The sequence below is a fragment of the Aquarana catesbeiana genome, linkage group LG03 (genome assembly GCF_042186555.1).
Source record: "Aquarana catesbeiana isolate 2022-GZ linkage group LG03, ASM4218655v1, whole genome shotgun sequence".
NCBI lineage: Eukaryota > Metazoa > Chordata > Amphibia > Anura > Ranidae > Aquarana > Aquarana catesbeiana.
Window position 1 is genome coordinate 78,667,563 of NC_133326.1, and position 20,151 is coordinate 78,687,713.

The window sequence follows — 20,151 nt, forward strand, 5'->3', positions numbered from 1 at the left end:
ATAGCGCTCAAAAATAGCGCCTGTAAAGTGTATGTAAAGTGCCTCTCCTGTCACTCCAGTGTGAAAGCCTGAGTGCTTTCACACTGGAGCGGTGTGTTGGCAGGATGCTAAAAGTCTTGCAAGCAGCATCTTTGAGGCGCTTCAGTAGTGGTGTATACACCTCTCCTAAAGCTCCCCTGCCCATTGAAATCAATGAGCAGCGCTTTGCGGGTGCCTTTAGCCGCTAGCAGATGGTAAAGCGCCGCTAAAAATAGCGGCGCTTTACCGCCGACACCCCAGCGCCTCAGTGTGAAGGTGCCCTGAAGCAAAATTTCAGGAATTTAGCTCCTTTGTAAAAATTGAAGGCACAGTAAGAGTTAAGTCCAAGAAGCTGCATCACATCTCCTAGAATTATTGTTATCTGACAGTTTTAGTGCACTCCCGAAAGACAGCTATAGCTGTATCAGGAGCCCAACACTGATGCTTCAGGTCTAAGCATCTTTAACATTAGAATCAGTGCAGCTGCTATGCCTGCCCATCCTCCAGTCCAATCACAGAAGCCTTTGTATTATGTGAACTCATTCACAAATGACAAAGGCTTCTCTGAATGGGCAGCAGAGGGGGGGGCGGGCATAGCTGTTGTGTGTGCCTCCCTCTCCTCCCTCACAGAGTGTCAGTGTATGCTACGGCAGAGCATTACCTGTCAGATATAAACAGGGTGGATAAAAATCAATGATTTATCATGAATTAATTTAAATGAGATTTTTATTTAAATCAGATTTTTTTTATTTTTATCAAATTTATTTTAATAAACTGCTTTTGGAGCATAAATCTATCTAAAAGATAGTTTTCTATTTAAGATACATAATAATTTAGTTTATTCAGCATGAAATGGAGCTTAGTTATATAGCATGAGGCTGTATATTTTGCAATATTTACATTTTTTGTAAACTCATACAATGAATCCAAGCTCTGCAAGCTGAGATAACATGCACTGCATTGATGCATAATCTATACACATCTAACTACTTATTGGTTGTTCCCCATATTGCAATATGGGGAAGCCTGACACCAACAGAAAATACAAGTTTGAGATAAAAATACATATTTGAATAAAAATTATTTTTTAAACCAGAGTTTAGCGACAACTTCAACACAGAGGTATACATTAGCATGAAAGAATACCTAAAAAAAAAATAAATAAATAAAAAAAATAATAGGACAGACTTTGTTTATGACTGAATTAACTTGTGTTGCCCCAAACAATGATAATGACCCATTAAAGCGGAGCATCACGCAAAAGGGGAAGCTCCGCATGTTTGCTTCCTCACCCCCTACACTGCCACATTTGGCACCTTTTCAGGGGGGGAGCAGGTACCTGTTTTTGACAGGTACTCGTCCCCACTTCCGGGAGACCTCCTCCTTCCACTGCCGCCGGGCCATTCGGAAAGCGCTTCACACATGCACAGTAGGGACCCGGCTGTGATGAGGCAAGGCTTCACTGCCGATTTCCCTTGCGAGGAATGGCGGCGACAGCACCCGAGAGCCAATGGAAAAAACGGCTGAGGTGCCCACATCGCAGGATTCCTGGACATGTAAGAGTCCTAATATTAAGGCCCCATTCACATCTGAGCGTTTTGTAGCTTGAAGCCTGAAGCTACAAAACGCTGGAGGGGAAAAAATCAATTATTCTCTATGGAGATGGTTCACATCTCGACTACAAAACGCCTGAAGCCAAAGGCTAAAAAACGCCTGAAGCTCAAACAAGTTCTGAAACCTTCTTTTTAGGCAGATTTGGGCGATTTTCTGCTTTTTACATTGGTGACCTTTTGCCCTGCACAAAATTGCAGCAAATCGCGGTAAAAAAAGCTGCGAAATCGCGGTAAAAATGCCGCAAAAATCTCGGTAAAATCGCGCGATTTTCTGCCTGAAAAGCTACGCTCAGGTGTGAATACAGCCTAGAAGTCAGCAGCTACAGTATTTGTAGCTGCTGACTTTTAATTTTTGGAGGGGGGGGGGGGGCTGGAGCTCACTCTGCTTTAATGTGATTGTGAGCGAATAAAGGAAGAAACTGTCCACCCTCTCACACTTTTACAAACAAGGACATGGGTTATTTGGTATGTACAGTTGTGCTTCGAAAGTTTACATACCCTGGCAGAATTAATGATTTCTTGCCCATTTTTCTGAGAATATGAATGATGACACAAAAACTTTTCTTTCACTTATGGTTAATGTTTGGCTGAAGCCATTTATTATCAGTCAACTGTTTACTCTTTTTAAATCATAATCACAACAGAAACTACCCAAATGACCCTGATGAAAAGTTTACATACCCCAGTTCTTAATACTGTGTATTGTCCCCTTTAACCGCAAAAGTCTTTTGTGGTATTTGTGGATGAAGCTCTTTATCTTCTCAGATGGTAAAGCTGCCCATTCCTCTTGGCAAAAAGCCTCCAGTTCCTGTAAATTCTTGGGCTGTCTTGCATGAACTGCACGTTTGAGATCTCCCCAGAGAGGCTCAATGATACTGAGGTCAGGAGACTGAGATGGCCACTCCAGAACCTTCACTTTATTCTGTTGTAGCCAATGACAGGTTGACTTGGCCTTGTTTTTTGGATCATTGTCATGTTGGAATGTCCAAGTATGTCCCATGCGCAGCTTCCTGGCTGATGAAAGCAAATGTTCCTCCAGTATTTTTTGATAACATACTGCATTCATCTTGCCATCAATTTTGACCAAATTTCCTGTGCTTTTGTAGCGCACACATCCCCAAAACATCAGTGATCCACCTCTGTGTTTCACAGTAGGAATGGTGTACCTTTCATCATAGGCCTTCTTGACTCCTCTCCAAATGTAGCGTTTATGGTTGTGGCCAAAAAGCTCAATTTTGGTCTCATTACTCCAAATGACTTTGGTCCAGAAGGTTTGAGGCTTGTCTGTGCTGTTTGACATTGTGTAAGCGGGATACTTTGTGGCATTTGTGTAGTAATGGCTTTCTTCTAGCGACTCGACCATGAAGCCCATCTTTCTTCAAGTGCCTCTTTATTGTGCATCTTAAAACAGCCACACCACATGATTTCAGGGACTCCTGTATTTTAACTGAAGTTATTTGGGGGTTGCATCCCAAACAATTTTCCTAGCAGTTGTGGCTGAAATTCTAGTTGGTCTACCTGACCATGGTTTGGTTTCAACAGAACCCCTAATTTTCCACTTCTTGATTAGAGTTTGAACACTGCTGATTGGCATTCTCAATTCCTTGGATATCTTTGTATATCCCTTTCCTGTTTTATACAGTACAACTACCTTTTTCCCGCAGATCCTTTGACAATTATTTTGCTTTCCCCAGGACTCAGAATCCAGAAACCTCAGTGCAGCACTGGATGAAAGATGCAAGGGTCTGTCAGGAGTCCAGAAACTCATTTACCTTTTATACACACACACACACTAATTATAAGTAAACAGATCACAGGTGAGGATGGTTACCTTTAATAGCCATTTAAACCCCTTTGTGTCAACTCGTGTGCATGTTATCAGGACAAAATCACCAGGGTATGTAAACTTTTGATCAGGGTCATTTGGCTAGTTTCTGTTGTGATTATGATTTAAAAAGAGTAAACACAGTTCATTGATAATAAGTGGCTTCAGCCAAACACTAACCATGAGTGAAAGAAAAGTTTTTGCTGAAAAATGGCCAAGAAATCATAAATTCTGCCAGGGTATGTAAACTTATGAGCACAACTGTATGTATAGAATACATTGCATTTTTCATAAATTACCAAGACGGACTGCAAAATAAGCCACATATTAGTTTTACATCCTTTGATATGACATTCACTGACGTCCAACTATACAGATCCTACCAGAGCAATCCAAATTGAATTTGAACAGTTCTGACCCCATGGTGTAGTCATGGTTTGTTAGGACAGCATGCTCCATCTCAAAGTGCTTTAGGGTATTTGGGCTGCAACAAATTCTCAATTGCAGTTAGTATTTAGTGGTTACCATTGAGATGCAAAGATGGAGGTGAGTGGCCTTCCTAAAAGGCAGCTAAAGCTGGCTATACATTAGTAGATTTTTAATTTGATTTTTGTAACATTTTTCATATCAGGAATGTTCATTCAATTTTGTAGTCAATAGTGGGGTCAAAACTGATGTTAGTTTTTGACCGCAGTGCTAAGAAAATTCAAATGATCAGGATGGAAACATTTTCTCAGATGAACAAATTTTGAACAGTGAATTCATTTGATAAACGTCATTCATTCCAAAACTCAATGTTAAAAGCAAAAAAAAATTTGAACTACCTTCAAACAACATTTGGAAAGCTGTCGAATGTACTGAGAATTTTCAAACAAATTTTCATTTGAAAATCTACAAGTGTATAGCCTGTTTTAGTCTGTGGTCATACAACCAATACAATTAAGAGGGGGCGTTTAATCATTTTACTAGGGTCTTTATGGTCACTCACTTTAAAAAGTGAACATAAATAATTTATGGTGTGCATCTCAAGAGGGTAAAAAGCAATCTCTATGTGTTAAAGCAGAATACACACTCTACAGTCATCATATCCCTTGCCAGCTTGAATACGTCTAAAAAATAATGCAACAGAGATATGAATTTCTTTTCGCACCACCAAGTCTTTGTGTTTCTCCTAAAAAGGAGATTCCAAGTTCTCACCCTTTGAAAGGGCTGTTAAAAAAATACATGCTTACTCGAGCAATTCCAATACATTGCAAACATACCGAAAAACAATGAGTTCAGTCTATGATATACAATTTTTATGAGTCATCGGTGATGACATCAAAGGTACAAGTTATGAAGGTGTTGTTACATGTTGGGGTTACCAAGCTATGCTCCACAACAGTATAAACATTTGAAAATTTCTTCACTAAATGTACAATGCCCATTTGGGGTCTGGGTGGAGGTAAGGGGGATGGAGAATATTTAGACTTGTACAAAATTCACCCCTTTTTTAATAATAAATAACAATATAATTTATATTGTTATCACATTGAGATGGTCTGTAATTTCACAACACAAGTAATAGGTGGAGGTTGGGAAAACAGTGGGAGGAAGGGAAAGGGGGGAGTAAGAGAAGATATGGGGAGTATGTGGCAGGACCAGGTGACAAATATTTTATGTATTCCAATTTAGAGGATCTCCACCCTTCCTACTGTCCCCCTTTCTCTCTTTTAAGGGGAGTAAGGTGACCTATTATGAAAACAGAATGTGGACTTATTAGGGCATACACCTTTTTATATTTTTTTTTGGTGGCAAGTACGAGTTTTTAATGTATGTACAAATCTGTTCTTTGGATACCGATCTTTAAACTATTTAAAATAAATTAAAAAAACATTTAAACAAAAAAATTTACATTTTCTAGACTAGTTTCTTTGTTTTCCCATATTTATGCAATAACAAAATGCAGTGCTCAACAGAGTTTACATCCCCCTGTCCAGAGGATCTAAATGTCCCTATTACTACAGCCTTGCAAGCATATACATTATGAGCTAATACAGGGGACTCCAAACTTTCTAAACAAAAAGGGCCATTTTTGTTTAGAAAGTTCACTGTCCTTGAAACTTTTGGGGGGGCAGACTATGGCCACTGGGTGTAGAAAAGTTCCCGAAGTCAGTGGGAAAAAACAATGCCCCATCTTTGGTGTCAGTGGGAGAAACTGTGCCCCAATGTTGGGGTCATTGGGAGGAATTGTGCCCTATTGTTGGTGTCATTGGGAGAAATTTGGCCTCATTATTGTACATATATTAATTGGGAGGAATTGTACCCCTGCACTGGGGTCAGTGGGGGGAATTATGCCCCATTGTTGGCATCGGTGGATGAAATAGTACCCCAAGGGCCAGATAAAAGCAAAAAAGAGGCCGCATCTGGTTCCCAGGCAGTTTGGAGACCACTGCTCTAATATATGCAGGTACAATTTGGTCAGGCACCAATTAACCAATAGCAAATATATATTTTTGGAAAGACTGATGCAAATATGGAAAAACAAACACATAAAAATAAAACACACACACTTCATTCTAGTAGTGGACATGGTGAAAATCCAAGATGCCAGGGGAATATGTTGAATTTAGATTAATACACCAAGATAGTTCTGACCTCACACAATGTTCCTTTACATTTCTGGTAACCCTTCATGTAACTCGGTGCTCACTTTTTCTCCACATGGACTTTAGAATCGGACTTGGGTGTGTACCACCGTGGGTTGCACACTGAGTCCTAGCAACTCCAGTGGATTTTAGTGCTTGAACCACCAACGGCCAATGACAGCCGTGGTCCAGCACTATGCCAAAGGGGTGTACTGATCATCTCCTAGGCTTGTTACAGAGCACTGCACTAGAGCACTCCAAAGCAGCACAGTTCAACATAACACTTCAGCATCTTGTTTAAAGGGAGAGTGCCATGATATCCTCAGTGATACCACAAACCGTTCTATGACACCAGCTTCCCGGTTTAAACAGAGCAGAAGTGATATAGCTCTGACTTTCCACCACCTGCAGCAGCAGAGCACAAGGGGCACTAGATTATCCAGATGTCCTCTTCACGTTAAAAATTAAAAAAAAAGAGAAAAAAAATGAGTAATATAATAATTTTAATAAGATAAAAATGATTAATTAAATAAAGCAATAGATCAATAACTAAATTTCAAGGTTCAAATAAATATGTTGGATACTCTGGATGAAATTTGAAAATTTAAACTGTAACACCATGACAGTAAACTGTCCAAAATGCAAAATACCCTGTTTTGGTCATCCCTACATTTTAAATACCATCTTTTTAAATAATAGCAAATTTACAAAACCATCACATGGCCCTCTGGACTAGAGGCACCCTATATTTACTAAGTTGACCACCACTACCCAAGTTCACGCAGTGGCTGTTACAGATTTATTCCACTAGAATTAGGCCCCAAAGAAAACAAAAGCCGTGTCTAGTATGAGAAAATAGTCAACTCTGCCAACAGCTCTCCATTTTACAGAACCCAATACTAAAGACAACCCAGTGGGGGGTCTGGGGCTTCAGAATTTCTAACTTTATTACTGGGCGGGCGGGCGGCCGCCCTTGTCATGATGCTCTCGTATTTCTCCCAGCCCAAACAAAACCCAACTGTGCAGCTGGAGGCGGTTATACTGGGCTCACATGCAGCCTCGAGTAATCTGGTGTTCCAGGGTGCTAGAGCTCATCCGTTAGTGACGGTTCCTATGAAAACTACAATAAGGGTTTGGCACTACGGTACAGAAATATACAGGAAGCCTCTTCATGTCTCCTTGCATACCCCTCTATGGGGCAATCATCTCCTTCCTCACCTATATACTATCCCGAACCCTTCACTTAGGGCCAAAAGGGGAATCACTACTCTGAAACACGTAATGGTGGATAGTAAACGTATGCCCTTTTAGAAAATGAGGCACTTATACTCAGTGCCTAGATCCTTCGAATTTATGATATTGGCAATTACGGCATGCCATAGGGGCTCAGTTTCCAGAGCCAGAACTAAAGTTCCTCTATAGGGCATATTATACCCACAGAAACTGTCCCATATATACCTTCAGGTAAATCCAGGGTGCACTAACCTTGAGACTGGCATTTTTTGGCATATGGTCTGGTCCTGTCTCAAACTCTGCCCTTACTGGGAAGCGGTGGCTACAACTCTGAGTGATGTCTGTGACACAAACGTACCTCTAGACCCTCTTGTTCTACTACTGGGTCACTTGGAGGACATAGAGGGAGATAGATATATTAAGCTCTGCCTAACCTTTACTCTATTTTATGCAAGAAGAGAAATTATTTTGAGATGGAAATCTGTGGAACCCCCCTACCCGCACCTCTCGGCTACCAACAGTTAACTCAGTCCTACCCCTATATAGAATTACGTATGAGACCAGACAATGACCAAGGACATTTGGGCATTGTTACGGTAAATGCTTTTAAGATGGTGTGTACGCAACCTGGGTTTCCTATTCTTCAGCTCTCTTAACCCTTCCCTTCTCCTCAGCCTTTTCCCCTTCACCTTATTTCTTTCCTCACCCCCCCTTCCCCTCCCTTTATCTTCTCTCCTCAAATTTATACATGCTAGCTATAGGGAGTAAAGCGTGTTGACTAACATTTTTTTGAAACGACACACCTCTTTTTGGGTTTCCAATTGTTGGAACTATATATTGCTTGGTGTATGTCTAATGCCGCGTACACACGGTCGGAATTTCCGCCAACAAATGTTTGATGTGAGCTTGTTGTTGGAAATTCCGACCGTGTGTAGGCTCCAACGGACATTTGTTGTCGGAATTTCTGACAACAAAAAATTTGAGAGCTGGATCTCAAATTTTCCGACAACAAAATCCGTTGTTGGAAATTCCGATCATGTGTACACAATTCCGACGCACAAAATTCCACGCATGCTCGGAATCAAGCAGAAGAGCCGTACCGGTGGTATTGAACTTAATTTTTCTCGGCTCGTCGTACGTGTTGTACGTCACCACGTTCTTGACGTTCGGAATTTCCGACATTTGTGTGACCGTATGTATGCAAGACAAGTTTGAGCCAACATCTGTCGAAAATAAATTCAGGATTTTGTTGTCGGAAAGTCTGACCGTGTGTACGCGGCATCGGTGTTGACCCCCCCCCAAAAGGGTCAAATATCATTGTCAATGATGTTGTCGTGCTAATTGTTCGATGCCTGTTGGCATGTGTTTTGTACTGCTGATTTGTTCAATAAAAACTTTGTTAAAAAAAAAAAAAAAAAAAAAGATAACCCAGTGGGATCAATGACACAAATACTAGAATTTAGCATCAAACCATGCAGAATCCTATTAAAAGATAAGTAGACACGGCTTACCAAAGCAGCCATCATTAAACTGCTAGAAATAAAATTAGCTAAGGCCTGTATACACTCAAAACTGCCCGTGACAGATTTCACTTCCTATAACCTTGTTATCCTCATACATTACAGGGAAGTATCATAATGAAAGGTCATCTTCTAAAAGTGGAAGCTGTGAGTTTCAAAAGGGATGTGATAGGGATGATACATTGCTCCGGCTGCATGCATGTTTAATGGACTGTCATAAATCACAACAGCATCAATGCTCGTGTAGAAAAATTCAATAATCAATGAGGAGGAATACAAAATGTTAGTTTTGGTAAAGTTGTTTTAAAAACAGGATTTTTTCAGTTTTTTTTTTCCCAAAGCCATTTTTTGGGAAAAAAAAAAAAGAATGTGGAATATGTTCTTATACTATGATAAATAGTATATTGTATCTATGACATTGTTTTCAAACTATATAACAAAGACCTTAAATGAAAGATTTCAGAGACTTTATGTAAAGTCTTAAAATTATTGCAAGTTTTCTCAGCTGAAGACAAGCAAATCCTGGAATACAATTGAAGTAACACTGTACATCTCAAACAAGAGAAATATGCATTTCTGCCATCGCGGGGCAGGGGAAAAGGCTCCAGTTTAGTCTGCTTGTGGGCTCAATCTTGTACCTCCTACAGTTGGGTGATTGTTGGGATAAAGTAGGTAACAGTCCTTTCAGACCTTAGCTGACAGGTAAGAGGAGAAAATATGTCTAACAAATGAGTTTATCTTCATAACCTTTAAATGATTCCTATTAATGTTCTCCACCATCACAGCATAATGTTTACCTATAGACTGGTCAGTGAATTGGTTTGTCCAGTTTAACAAAATGACTTTCAATTAGCAAAACTACTCCACACTAAATTTGTTTTTTCAATTCCCCCCCCCTCCCCCCAAAAAAAAAAAAAAAAAACACACACAAAAATATTTTTTTTTTCTCATGGCTTGAAAATTTCCTGAAATTTGACATCTCTATTCTAAGTATCCAAATTATTGCCTACATTATTCTGGACCGGACTATGTGTTAAAATGAATATGAATGCCCAATTGATTTGTATTAATTTCCATTTCAATAAACTCTTTGAACTAAAAAAATGTGAGGACAGAACATACATGGCGTTTAAAAGGGGCTATTTTATGCTGCATGGGCCAAAAAAAAAAAATCACCTCTACTTTTAGAAATCAATGGTAAGAGTAGTAGCAGCTATTCCTAAGCTATGCAACATTCAGGATCTGTAGACAGCTGCACCTCTGCAGCTCCTATAGTTTCCTCTGAACTAATAACAGCAGGCATTATAACCTAAATAAAATTTTGTATGTCATTTATACACATCTAAAATGCTATGTATGCATCTTCTGCTCTGTTACCAGGCTCCTGGTGTTCAAAAGAACCTAAGCAAACACTTGAGACTATGAGTTTATCCCCTGACACCCACATGCATCTCTTAGCGTGAGATAACAGAACACCAAGCTGTTGGTGGAAAAGAAATATAAAACCATTAACGCTAAGCCCCTAGTTGAAAATATAAACCCAATAATACCAGCAGGCTGTACGTATCTAAAAATTATACACACTTGCAGATCACAGTAATAGAAATAAGCTCTCCTCGTGGCCCCATTAAACCACAAGACCCAGATTAAACACATCTGATACATATCCCCACAGATAAGGAAATTAGCAAATAAATATCTCCCAGAATGACATTAAATATTTAACTAGTTCCTAAAGCTGGCCACAAACCAGTAGAATATTGTTAGGTTTATGCAGAAATTATGAAAAATCTTTTGTCAGAGCATTCTATCTTGCCATCATTGAATCAACAAATTTTGTTTGAAAGCCATTAAAATTTCATCCAGACCTATTAAACAGTTTTGTTTTATGCCAAGCACTAGCACATTACAATATGTACAAGTTTTCCCAAATGAAAATCACATTTGCAATTGGAATTCATGTGTTCAAGAAAATTTGCTCGTTTTAATTTTCTCAACACTATGGTCAAAAACGTTTATCAATTTGACCTCATTAACCATTAGAAAATCAAACGTTCTCAAAATGAAAATTTTCAAACTATATTTTACAGGGGTATGGTCAGCTTAACTACTACTACTACTACTACTACTACTCTTTCCTATCTACCGACACCATGGGCCTTCACCCTACCACAACTAGGACCATGAAGTTGGCCCTAGAACCTTTGCCAATACCTCCACAATATATCCATTGCATTTTTAACCCACTGTATTGTAATGGTTCTAAAAATTATTAATATAATTAATTGGTTTTACTTGCAAATTAAGCACAATATCACCCTGCAATGTGAAATATATGGAGACTATACCCATAACAATGGGAAATATGCAGAAGGTAAATGGCAGATACTTACTTTCACATAGGCATAATCTAAAAAGTTCTCCATTATTCAATAGAAATTTCTAGGATAAAGAATCTAATGCATTCATATTGGGTGATGCAGCGCCAGAATTAATGAGAGGCAGACATCCCTCCCAAGACTGACCAAGCTGGATCATCTGCTCCCAGAGACTGAACTAAGAACCCATGGAAATCACAAACATGGACTTGTGACATGACATTCCCAGGCTGTGAATTCACTCATTGTGCCCATTTCCTGCAACACACACCAGTATGGATCCGAAAGTCAAAGGGCCAATTGTGTTATGCTGAACGCAATATAAATATGTGGTCTTGTGATAATCAAAACCCTTGGCCTAAAAAAATCAGTAGTAATGTCTATTAGCACATCATTCTCATGCACAAAAATACGAAAATTTACATAACCCTGCATCAACTGACAAACATTGTGACAGACCTTAATATAACTCTCTGTCCATCCAGCAGACCTGCCATTGGTCAAAAAGACACACAAAAAAAAATACTATGTGGTAGGAGAATTGTCAAATTAAATCAGAGATACGTTTTTGTACAGGTTATTGGGGTTTTCTTTTTTCAACAGACATGCTCATGAAGAGTGAACGGGCTCCCTGAATGATGGATTGGCTTGCAATGATAATACACAGTCTGAAGAAAAACACATTTTCTACAAGACGTCATCACTTAGCCAACAGTTATACCCAGCTTGCTATATGCTTAGGTAAGTGTCATCCATGCCATTATCGTGGGATGCAAAAATACTAATGGGTTCAAAAAGCATGTATGCAATTGGAAGTGATTGTCTTTTCTGGGAATCTATATGGATTATTTTAAAATATGCGTGAAAATAAGCATAAGAACTGGTGTAAATGTATTATATTTATTGTTACTTTGATGTCATATACATGTGTTCAGAATTTATATATATATATATATATATATATATATATATATATATATATATATATATATATATATATATATATACATACATACATACATAGATAGATATATATATATATATATATATATATATATATATATATATATATATATATATATATATCACACATACACACATATACACTGCACGATTCTGGCCAAAATGAGGATCTTGATTTTTTTTTTTGCTTAGAAAAAAAAGATCACGATTCTCACGGTGTAAAATCTTTCACAATATACAAAAAAAATTTGGGCTACCTTTACTGGTTAGTTTTTTGTTTTTTTTTATTCATTAAAGTGTAATTTTTTTCCCAAAAAATTGCATTTGAAAGACTGCTGCGCAAATACAGTGTGACATAAAATATTGCAACAACCACCATTTTATTCTCTAGGGTCTCTACTAAAAAAAAAAAAAAAAAAATGTTCCAAGTAATTGTCTAGCAAAAAAAATGATTTTAACTTGAAACCAACAAATGTCAGAAAAGGTTTAGTGTTTAAGTGGTTAAACTTCCCTTATTTACACACCAAATTGTATTCCTTTGATCTAAAGGACAAATAGTTTACAATGTTTATACTTAAGTTCCACTGATAGAGAATGTTGTGATTCTTGGCAGACTGCCCGTTTTTTTTCTCCCTTTCTTTTGATGGCTGTCGGCTTCAGCAGAGCAGAGAGAATTCGTAGAAAGAATCAGGAAATACTTTGTCAAGATCGCAAGGGGAAAAAAAAAAAAAAAATTGCGATGATTCTTAACGATTAATCTTGCAGCTCTAATATAATGTATATATATATATATATATATATATATATATATATATATATATATTTTATTACTGTGGAAAAGTTTTAGGCGGGTGTGAAAAATGCTGTGAATGAAGAATGCTTGCAGACATTGGTATTAGGCACACAGTTTTTGAAGGAAATCGGCAGTTAGGCTGTTCCAAACATCTTGGAGAACTAACCACAGATCCATTTTTCTGCACCCCAGTTCCTATGTTTCGTGCATAAGATTTGGAAACAAGGCTAAGCAACCCAACTATGCATAACAACATAGGGACTGGGGTGCAGAAAAATGGCAGCAGTTGCTCTGAATTAATGAGTCAAAACGTGAACTAATTGGCTGTAGCAGGAGGCAGTTTGTTAGCGAAGGGCTGGAGAGCGATACAATAATGGGTGCCTGCAGGAAATAGTGAAGAATAGGGGAGATTTTGTGCACGTTTGGGGCTGCATTTCTGCAAATGGAGTTTAAGATTTGGTCAGGATCAATGATGTCCTCAGTGCTGAGAAATAAAGGCAGATAGATACTTATCCATCATGCCATACCATCAGGGAGGCGTGTGATTGGCCCCAAAATTATTCTGCAGCAGGACAACGACCCCAAACATACGGCCAATGTCATTACCACTTCAATACCAGGCACTTTCGCCCCCTCCTGCCCAGGACAATTTTCAGCTTTTAGCGCAGTCGCACTTTGAATGACAATTGCACGGTCATGAAACACAGTACCTAAACTAAATTTTTGTCACTTTCTTACCACAAATAGAGCTTTATTTTGGTGGTATTTGATCACCTCTGGGGTTTTAATTTTTGCTAAACAAACTAAAAAAAAGAGCAAAAAAATTTTCCTTAGTTGCTGTCATAAAATTTTGTTTTCTCCTTCACTGACGAGCACTGATGAGGTGGCACTGACGGGCACTGATATGTAGAATTGATGGGCACCGATAGGCGGCACTGATATGCAGCACTGATGGGCACTGATAGGTGGCAATGATGGGCAGCACTGATGATGTCGTACTGACAGCTGTTGATGCTGGGCACTGATTGGCACTGTGGTGGGATCTAATTGACACTGTGGTGGGCACTAACTGGCACTTTGATTGGCACTGAGAGACTTTGAGGGGGCACTGATTGGCAGCTGCTGGGCACATCTGATGGGGCTGTGCTGATAATCAATGTGCTGATTATCAGAACAGACTCCCCCCTCTGACAGGGAGAGCCGCCGATCGGCTCTCCCTGTCAGCGTGAACCGAGGCATGCCATTTACAGGAACTTCCTGGTTCACACGATGATCAGCTGTGATTGGTCACATCTGATCACGTGGTAAGAAGCCTCTATCAAAGGCTCCTTACCACGATCTGAGATGTAGTGTGTCAGACTGACATGCCGCACTAGTGATTGCTGAGCTGCGTGCCCCTGTGGGTACGCGCCTGCATGTTATCCTGCTGGACGTCATATGACGCCCAGTCAGGATTACTGAACTACCGCCCGGCCGTCAATCTGCTATAGGCTGGGTGGGAAGTGGTTAAAGAATATCTACATCCTGTAAACATAAATGTAAAAAATCAACAGCTACAAATACTGTAGCTGCTGATATTTAAAAAACACACACTTATCTGTCCCAGGATCAAGCGATGGCTTCACCCGACCCAGCTCTTTGCCAGTCTCGGGGTCCAGGTGCTGGCATCTTAACTGTGGACAGCCAGCTGCCAACTGCATGTGCGCGAGCCGTGCCCATGAATGATTCCACAGTTTCCTAGGACCTGTGACATATCCCAACAGGCTGTGCGGGAAGGGGGGGGGGGTTAACTTCTGCTCGGATCAACTAGAAGTGGGAGCGGGTACCTGTCAAAATCAGGTACCTGCTCCCCCCCCCTCCAAAAAAAGCATTCCAAATATGGGAGAGGAGGGTTTTTTCTTTAAGATCTATCTTCAGTGTAAAGAAGTACAAGGAGCCCTGGAAGTGATGATTCGGCCCCCACAGAGCCCTGATCTCAACATGATTGAGTCTGTCTGGGATTACATGAAGAGACAGAAAAATTTGAGGCAGCCTACATCGACAGGAGATCTGTGGTTAGTTCTCCAAGATGTTTGGATTTCTCTTATGTTAATTTACTTTCCATTTTGTTAATTGATAAAAAAATAAACTATTTACACTTCTATTTCTGAAAGCAAATTCTTAATTTAAAGACTTTTTCACACCTGCCTAAGACTTTTGCACAGTAGTGTGTGTTATCTCAGCACAATAAAACTGAATGGGACAAAAAAAGAGAAATTGTCCCGGGAACGCCAGGTTAATTTCTCTTTTTTTGTCTCATTCAGTTTTATTTTCACATATAGTTCCTTGCTAGAATAGGGCAGGTATCCCGTCCTAAGGACGAAACAGCTGGTGGTTAATTTAGTAATTTTTTCAGGCTGAAGGATTCATTGATTTTTTTATTGATTTTTTATCTCAGCACAAATCTATAGTCAGTGCTTAGTCAGGAAAACATTCATGAGATAAATATGGAAGCTACCATTTTTGGGCTCCGTCCGATAATGCTAGATGCCTGGATATCATGCTGCATCCCTGCCTTAAAGCTGAACTTCAGAAATGTTATTTTTTTTGCCTGTGGAGAGCTGAATGATGGCATGATCTCCGACCCAGCCAATCAGAGGAAGCTGGTTGAGCAACGCTGTATATAGCTGATGCTGCATACGGTTTATACAGCAAAAGAACACCTGTTGGTGAAGGAAATCGTTTGTTTGGGCCAGCTTGGCTTAAATTAACTATTTAAAAAGGCACAGTAAACACGGAGTCAAGCTTTAAAGATCTATTGTTATAATTTTTTTCTAGCTCTGTCCCTTTAAGAAAAAGTGCTGTATATGTAATACACTGTCCCGGTTTCCAAATGCTTTCTAAGGCCGGCCATACACAGTTCAAATCTCAGCTGGTTCAGCAGGAACCGGCCACGATTCGAACCATTGATGGGCAGGCTGAATGTACCAAGTTGATCGATTTATCAACTTGGCTACAACCAGCCTGCCAGATTCGTGTCTGATTTGCGCAAACGGCTGCTACAGCCGCTAGCGATAATCACGGTCTTCTCCCGGCGGGAATGGCTTTCCCGGCCGCCCCGCCGGGAGAAGACAGTGGCTTGGCAGGAGGGATTTCCCTGTTAGCACTGTCTGTGTTGATGGGGGAATCATGCAAATTTCTTTCCTGCAACCACTGTTTTGCATCGTGTATGGCCTGCCTAACTGTAGGTATGAGGTCCAACCTGCCCCTGCTTTCCTTGTTACCTATGGATCCTGCCAGTGTAGTCCACTTCATGCAGCTTCCTGTGAAGGAGTTGCTGAACTCCTCCTAGATTCAGAGAAGAGTTGCCACTCTCATGTAGGCTGTACCTGCTTGTACTACAACAAAATGAAAAAATGTTGCAGGGGGTGGGGGGTGTGGCTATTAGCAATGTCACTGCTGAGTAACAAGCCTGTAGCCCCCTGGTGCCCAACTTGCCGCCCTTTGGTATATGATGTGCATAAAAAGAGGAAAGGAGGTTGCACCGACCTTGTGCATTACCAATGATAACATTTATTAAAAAAAACTGTAACAGCAGTAATCATACTCAAACGAGCATACAACAAAAAGGCTTATCAGTCCGCCAGTAGATGAGACTACGTCTCTGGACACCTGCAACCCAGGCATTGGAGGGGTCAGATGGCATCACAAATGGCTATATGATGTGCACCCTCAGACTTCGGTAGTCTTCAGTGGGAACATTGATTAGGGAAATAGCACTGATCTCTACTAGCCTCATGTAACATGTTCCCAGTTTTGTATTATCTTCTGCAGCATATCCCCAGCCAAAAATGTAGCATGTCCACATTATCTGACCCTCATTTCATTTTTAAAGGCCTGCAGTTCTCTCATGCATTGCATATATTAAAGTGATATTAAAGTCAAGTTCTTTTTGTTTTTTTAAAATAACAAACATGTTATACTTAACTACTCTGTGCAATGATTTTGCACAGAGCAGCCCCGATCCTCTTCTTCTTGGGTCCACTGCCGGTGCTTTTGGATTCACCCTCCTGCCAAGTGCCCCCAGAGCAAACAGCTTGCTATAGGGGCACCTGAGCAGGCTCGCTCCCAAGCCACTGCTCTACATGTCCATTCAGACACAGAGCTGTGGCTCGGCCCCACCCCCTCTTGCTTCTCATAGGCTGTGATTGACAGCAGTGGGAGCCAATGCTGTCTCAGCCAATGAGGAGGGAGAGTAATCAGAGAACTGATACTCTCGTGCACATTGCTGGATCGCGATGAGGCTCAGATAAGTACTGGGGAGGCTGGGGGGGGGGGGGGGGGGCTGCTGCACATAGGTTATTTATCTTCATACATAGAATGCAAGAAGGTAAAAAGCCTTGACCCTTTAAAACCACTTTAAACATTGTATGTGGCCCTTTGGTGACATCAGGGGCCACGTTTGAGGTCCCCTTTAGTTCATAAATTGACATCAGCTGTAGCCTGTTTGTCAGCACCTTGCCACACCTAGTCCTGCCCACTGCTTTCTGGAATGCTGCTGGAACGCTCCCACGGAGAGCTGTAATGTCTGGAAGGGGAGCATAAGACACAAGTGGAGGATTTGGCTCAGTCAGGGAAGGTAAAAGAAGTTTTTTTATTTACTTTAGAAGGCTTATGCATCATGCAGTAGATGGATTTTGGACTTGTTTAAACTGTCATACAGGATCCTTTAGTTGTACTTTAAAGGCCAACGAATTAGACAAAACCTACCCTTGCAGTAGGGCTCCCTGCACTGCAAGGGTTAACTGCTCATTCAGTCATTCTGGGGTGCAGTTATACTTCCCACATTGCTCGCTCCAGTAGGGTTCCTCCACCATTGTGACTAAACCTGCAAAGTCTCCTCTCTAAGACACTTATGGTTGCAGTCACACTCTTGCCTCCTCCACAAACAAGGCAGGGTTAATAATTGGGGGGCTGCCCCGGAGGAAGGAGAGGAGAATGGGAGAATGCTGAAGTAAGTAAAACAACCTCTTCAGCTTCCCCTAGACCCAATGGTCATTTAAATTTTGTCTAATTCCTGGAGTGGAAAAAGATTAGAATCTGTATCATATTCTTTTTACACTCCTCTCTCCTCCTGTCCTAATGACAATGCAGGTACAGGAACGCTGACCACAATATAAAGCTGAATGAGGTTCTAGTTTTCCCCCACTTTACTAAACTTTAAAAAAGTGCTGCAGTTAAACTTTAGACTTAAATTCCGAGGTAAAGGAATATTGTCTAAATGTAAGAGTCATGGGTATTCTTACTTAAAGAAGAAATAAGACCAAAGCTCTTTTTGATCAGTTTTTTTAGTATTTGATGTACAAAACAACAATAAAAGAGGGGGAAAGAAAACTGAAAAAAAAATAACCTGCAGGCGCATCCTCGCACTATTCCCTTGAAGCACAATCCATCTCGAGTGCTAACAATAGTTGCATCCGCAACAAAGAAGGGTCTCACAGGGGATCTTAATTCTGCTCTTTTGACTGCGAATAGAGCCAGAGTCCGTTTGCGATGTGAGGAGAGCTGGAAACGAGGCTCTTTGGATGAGGAGCAGTAGACAGAAGCTCTTGAAGTTATCCTCATCTCAAAAGCTTACTCAATTATTTATAGTACATAGAGTTCATCATACTCTATAGAAGTTGTCCCAGGTGTGGGTAGGTTTATACATATGTTGTGGAGCTGCTGAAAGTTATTTCAATATTGGACCTCTATATTTGATATAATTAATGACATTGGTCATATTACTTTAGATTGCACTTTTAAAGCGGAGTTCTAAGTAATTTTCTAGCAAAAAATATTGATTTTAACTTAAAGCGGAGTTCCACACAAAAATGGAACTTCCGCTTTTCGGAACCCTCCCCCCCTCCGGTGTCACATTTGGCACCTTTCAGGGGGGAGGGGGGTGCAGATACCTGTCTAAGACAGGTATTTGCACCCACTTCCGGCATAGACTCCCATGGGAGTCTATGCCTCTTCCCGTCCCGACCGCGCTGTCTGCTGGGAACACACAGATCCCATTAGAGAGCGGGGACCACTAGGGACGCGCAGCGCGACTCGCGCATGCGCAGTAGGGAACCGGGAAGTGAAGCCGCAACGCTTCACTTCCCGATTCCCTCACCTAGGATGGCGGCGGCAGCTGCCGAGAACCAAGCGGGTTCTCGGCGTCCCCTGCCAACATCGCTGGACCCTGGGACAGGTAAGTGGCCATGTATTAAAAGTCAGCAGCTGCAGTATTTGTAGCTGCTGGCTTTTAATATTTTTTTTTTTTGGCGGTGTGGGTGAACCCCCGCTTTAAGTATTATATCTGAGAACATGTTATCCTCGATGCTTAGATTGATGGTCATAGATCTTCTTTTTCTAGCTTGAAAATTAATAGCTCAGAAATGGTTGTCTTCTATTCCACCTACACCTCTTCAATGGCAAAATATGGTCCAAAAAACCCTTCAAAGAAAAAAAAATTAGCATACCAACATAGAAGTTGTGTACAAAAATTCTATAAACTATTGTCCCCCTGACTAGCTGTTCATTCAACGCTGGCTTACTCTGCTAGCTAATTTTATGATATTATATTTGTGTTATTACTCATACAGATATACTTCTAGAGCTCTTTATTCTTTTACTGCTGATCTTTCTTTTTTTTTTTTAGTCATGCAGTGCTACAGTATGTGGTCTGATTTTGTGTACTAGCATTTGGAGCTGAACTGTTTTATTTTGCTAATTATCTTATTGGTGAGAGATGTCTATGGAGTTTAGCTTTAACTGTGATATTTCTAAGGCTCAGTCACACTGAGGCGACCTGTCAGGCGACTTAGCTGCCTGACAAATCACACTTCATTCAGTGCAATGGAACCGGTCTAATCGGAGCGACTCAAGTTGCATCGACTTAGAAAAAGGTTCCTGTATCATTTGGGGGTGACTTCAGATTGATTTGCATTGACTTCTTACAGAAGTCGTTTGCAAGCCACGCTGAAGTCGCCCTGTAAGGGGCGACTTCAGAGTCGGGCGACTTTGAAGCCAACCCAGTGTGAACCAAGACTAAATGAAGGCTGAAAGAATATTTACAATACTTCTCTTTTCATTTTATCAATAATGAAAATATAATGGCCACATAGTAGTATAATGTAAAATGTATCAATTGTATTTCTGTTACAGCATTGTAA

The 20,151-nt window shown here is 40.4% G+C and overlaps 1 protein-coding gene across 8 annotated transcripts in view; it reads right to left on the reverse strand.

The window, feature by feature from the left end:
- Nucleotides 1-20,151, reverse strand: part of MYO5A (myosin VA) — a 290,881-nt gene that overhangs the window by 227,990 nt on the left and 42,740 nt on the right. For 2 of the 8 annotated variants that reach the window (XM_073618732.1, XM_073618726.1), the window contains exon 1: nt 11,230-11,369. The exons of 1 other annotated variant lie outside the window; for it this stretch is intronic. In XM_073618732.1, the coding sequence (XP_073474833.1) occupies nt 11,230-11,262 (33 nt within the window). In that variant the 5' untranslated portion in view covers nt 11,263-11,369. Of the gene's footprint in view, nt 1-11,229; nt 11,371-20,151 lie in introns of those variants that run through there. 5 more of the 8 variants (XM_073618731.1, XM_073618734.1, XM_073618727.1 and 2 more) reach the window with 4 other exon arrangements.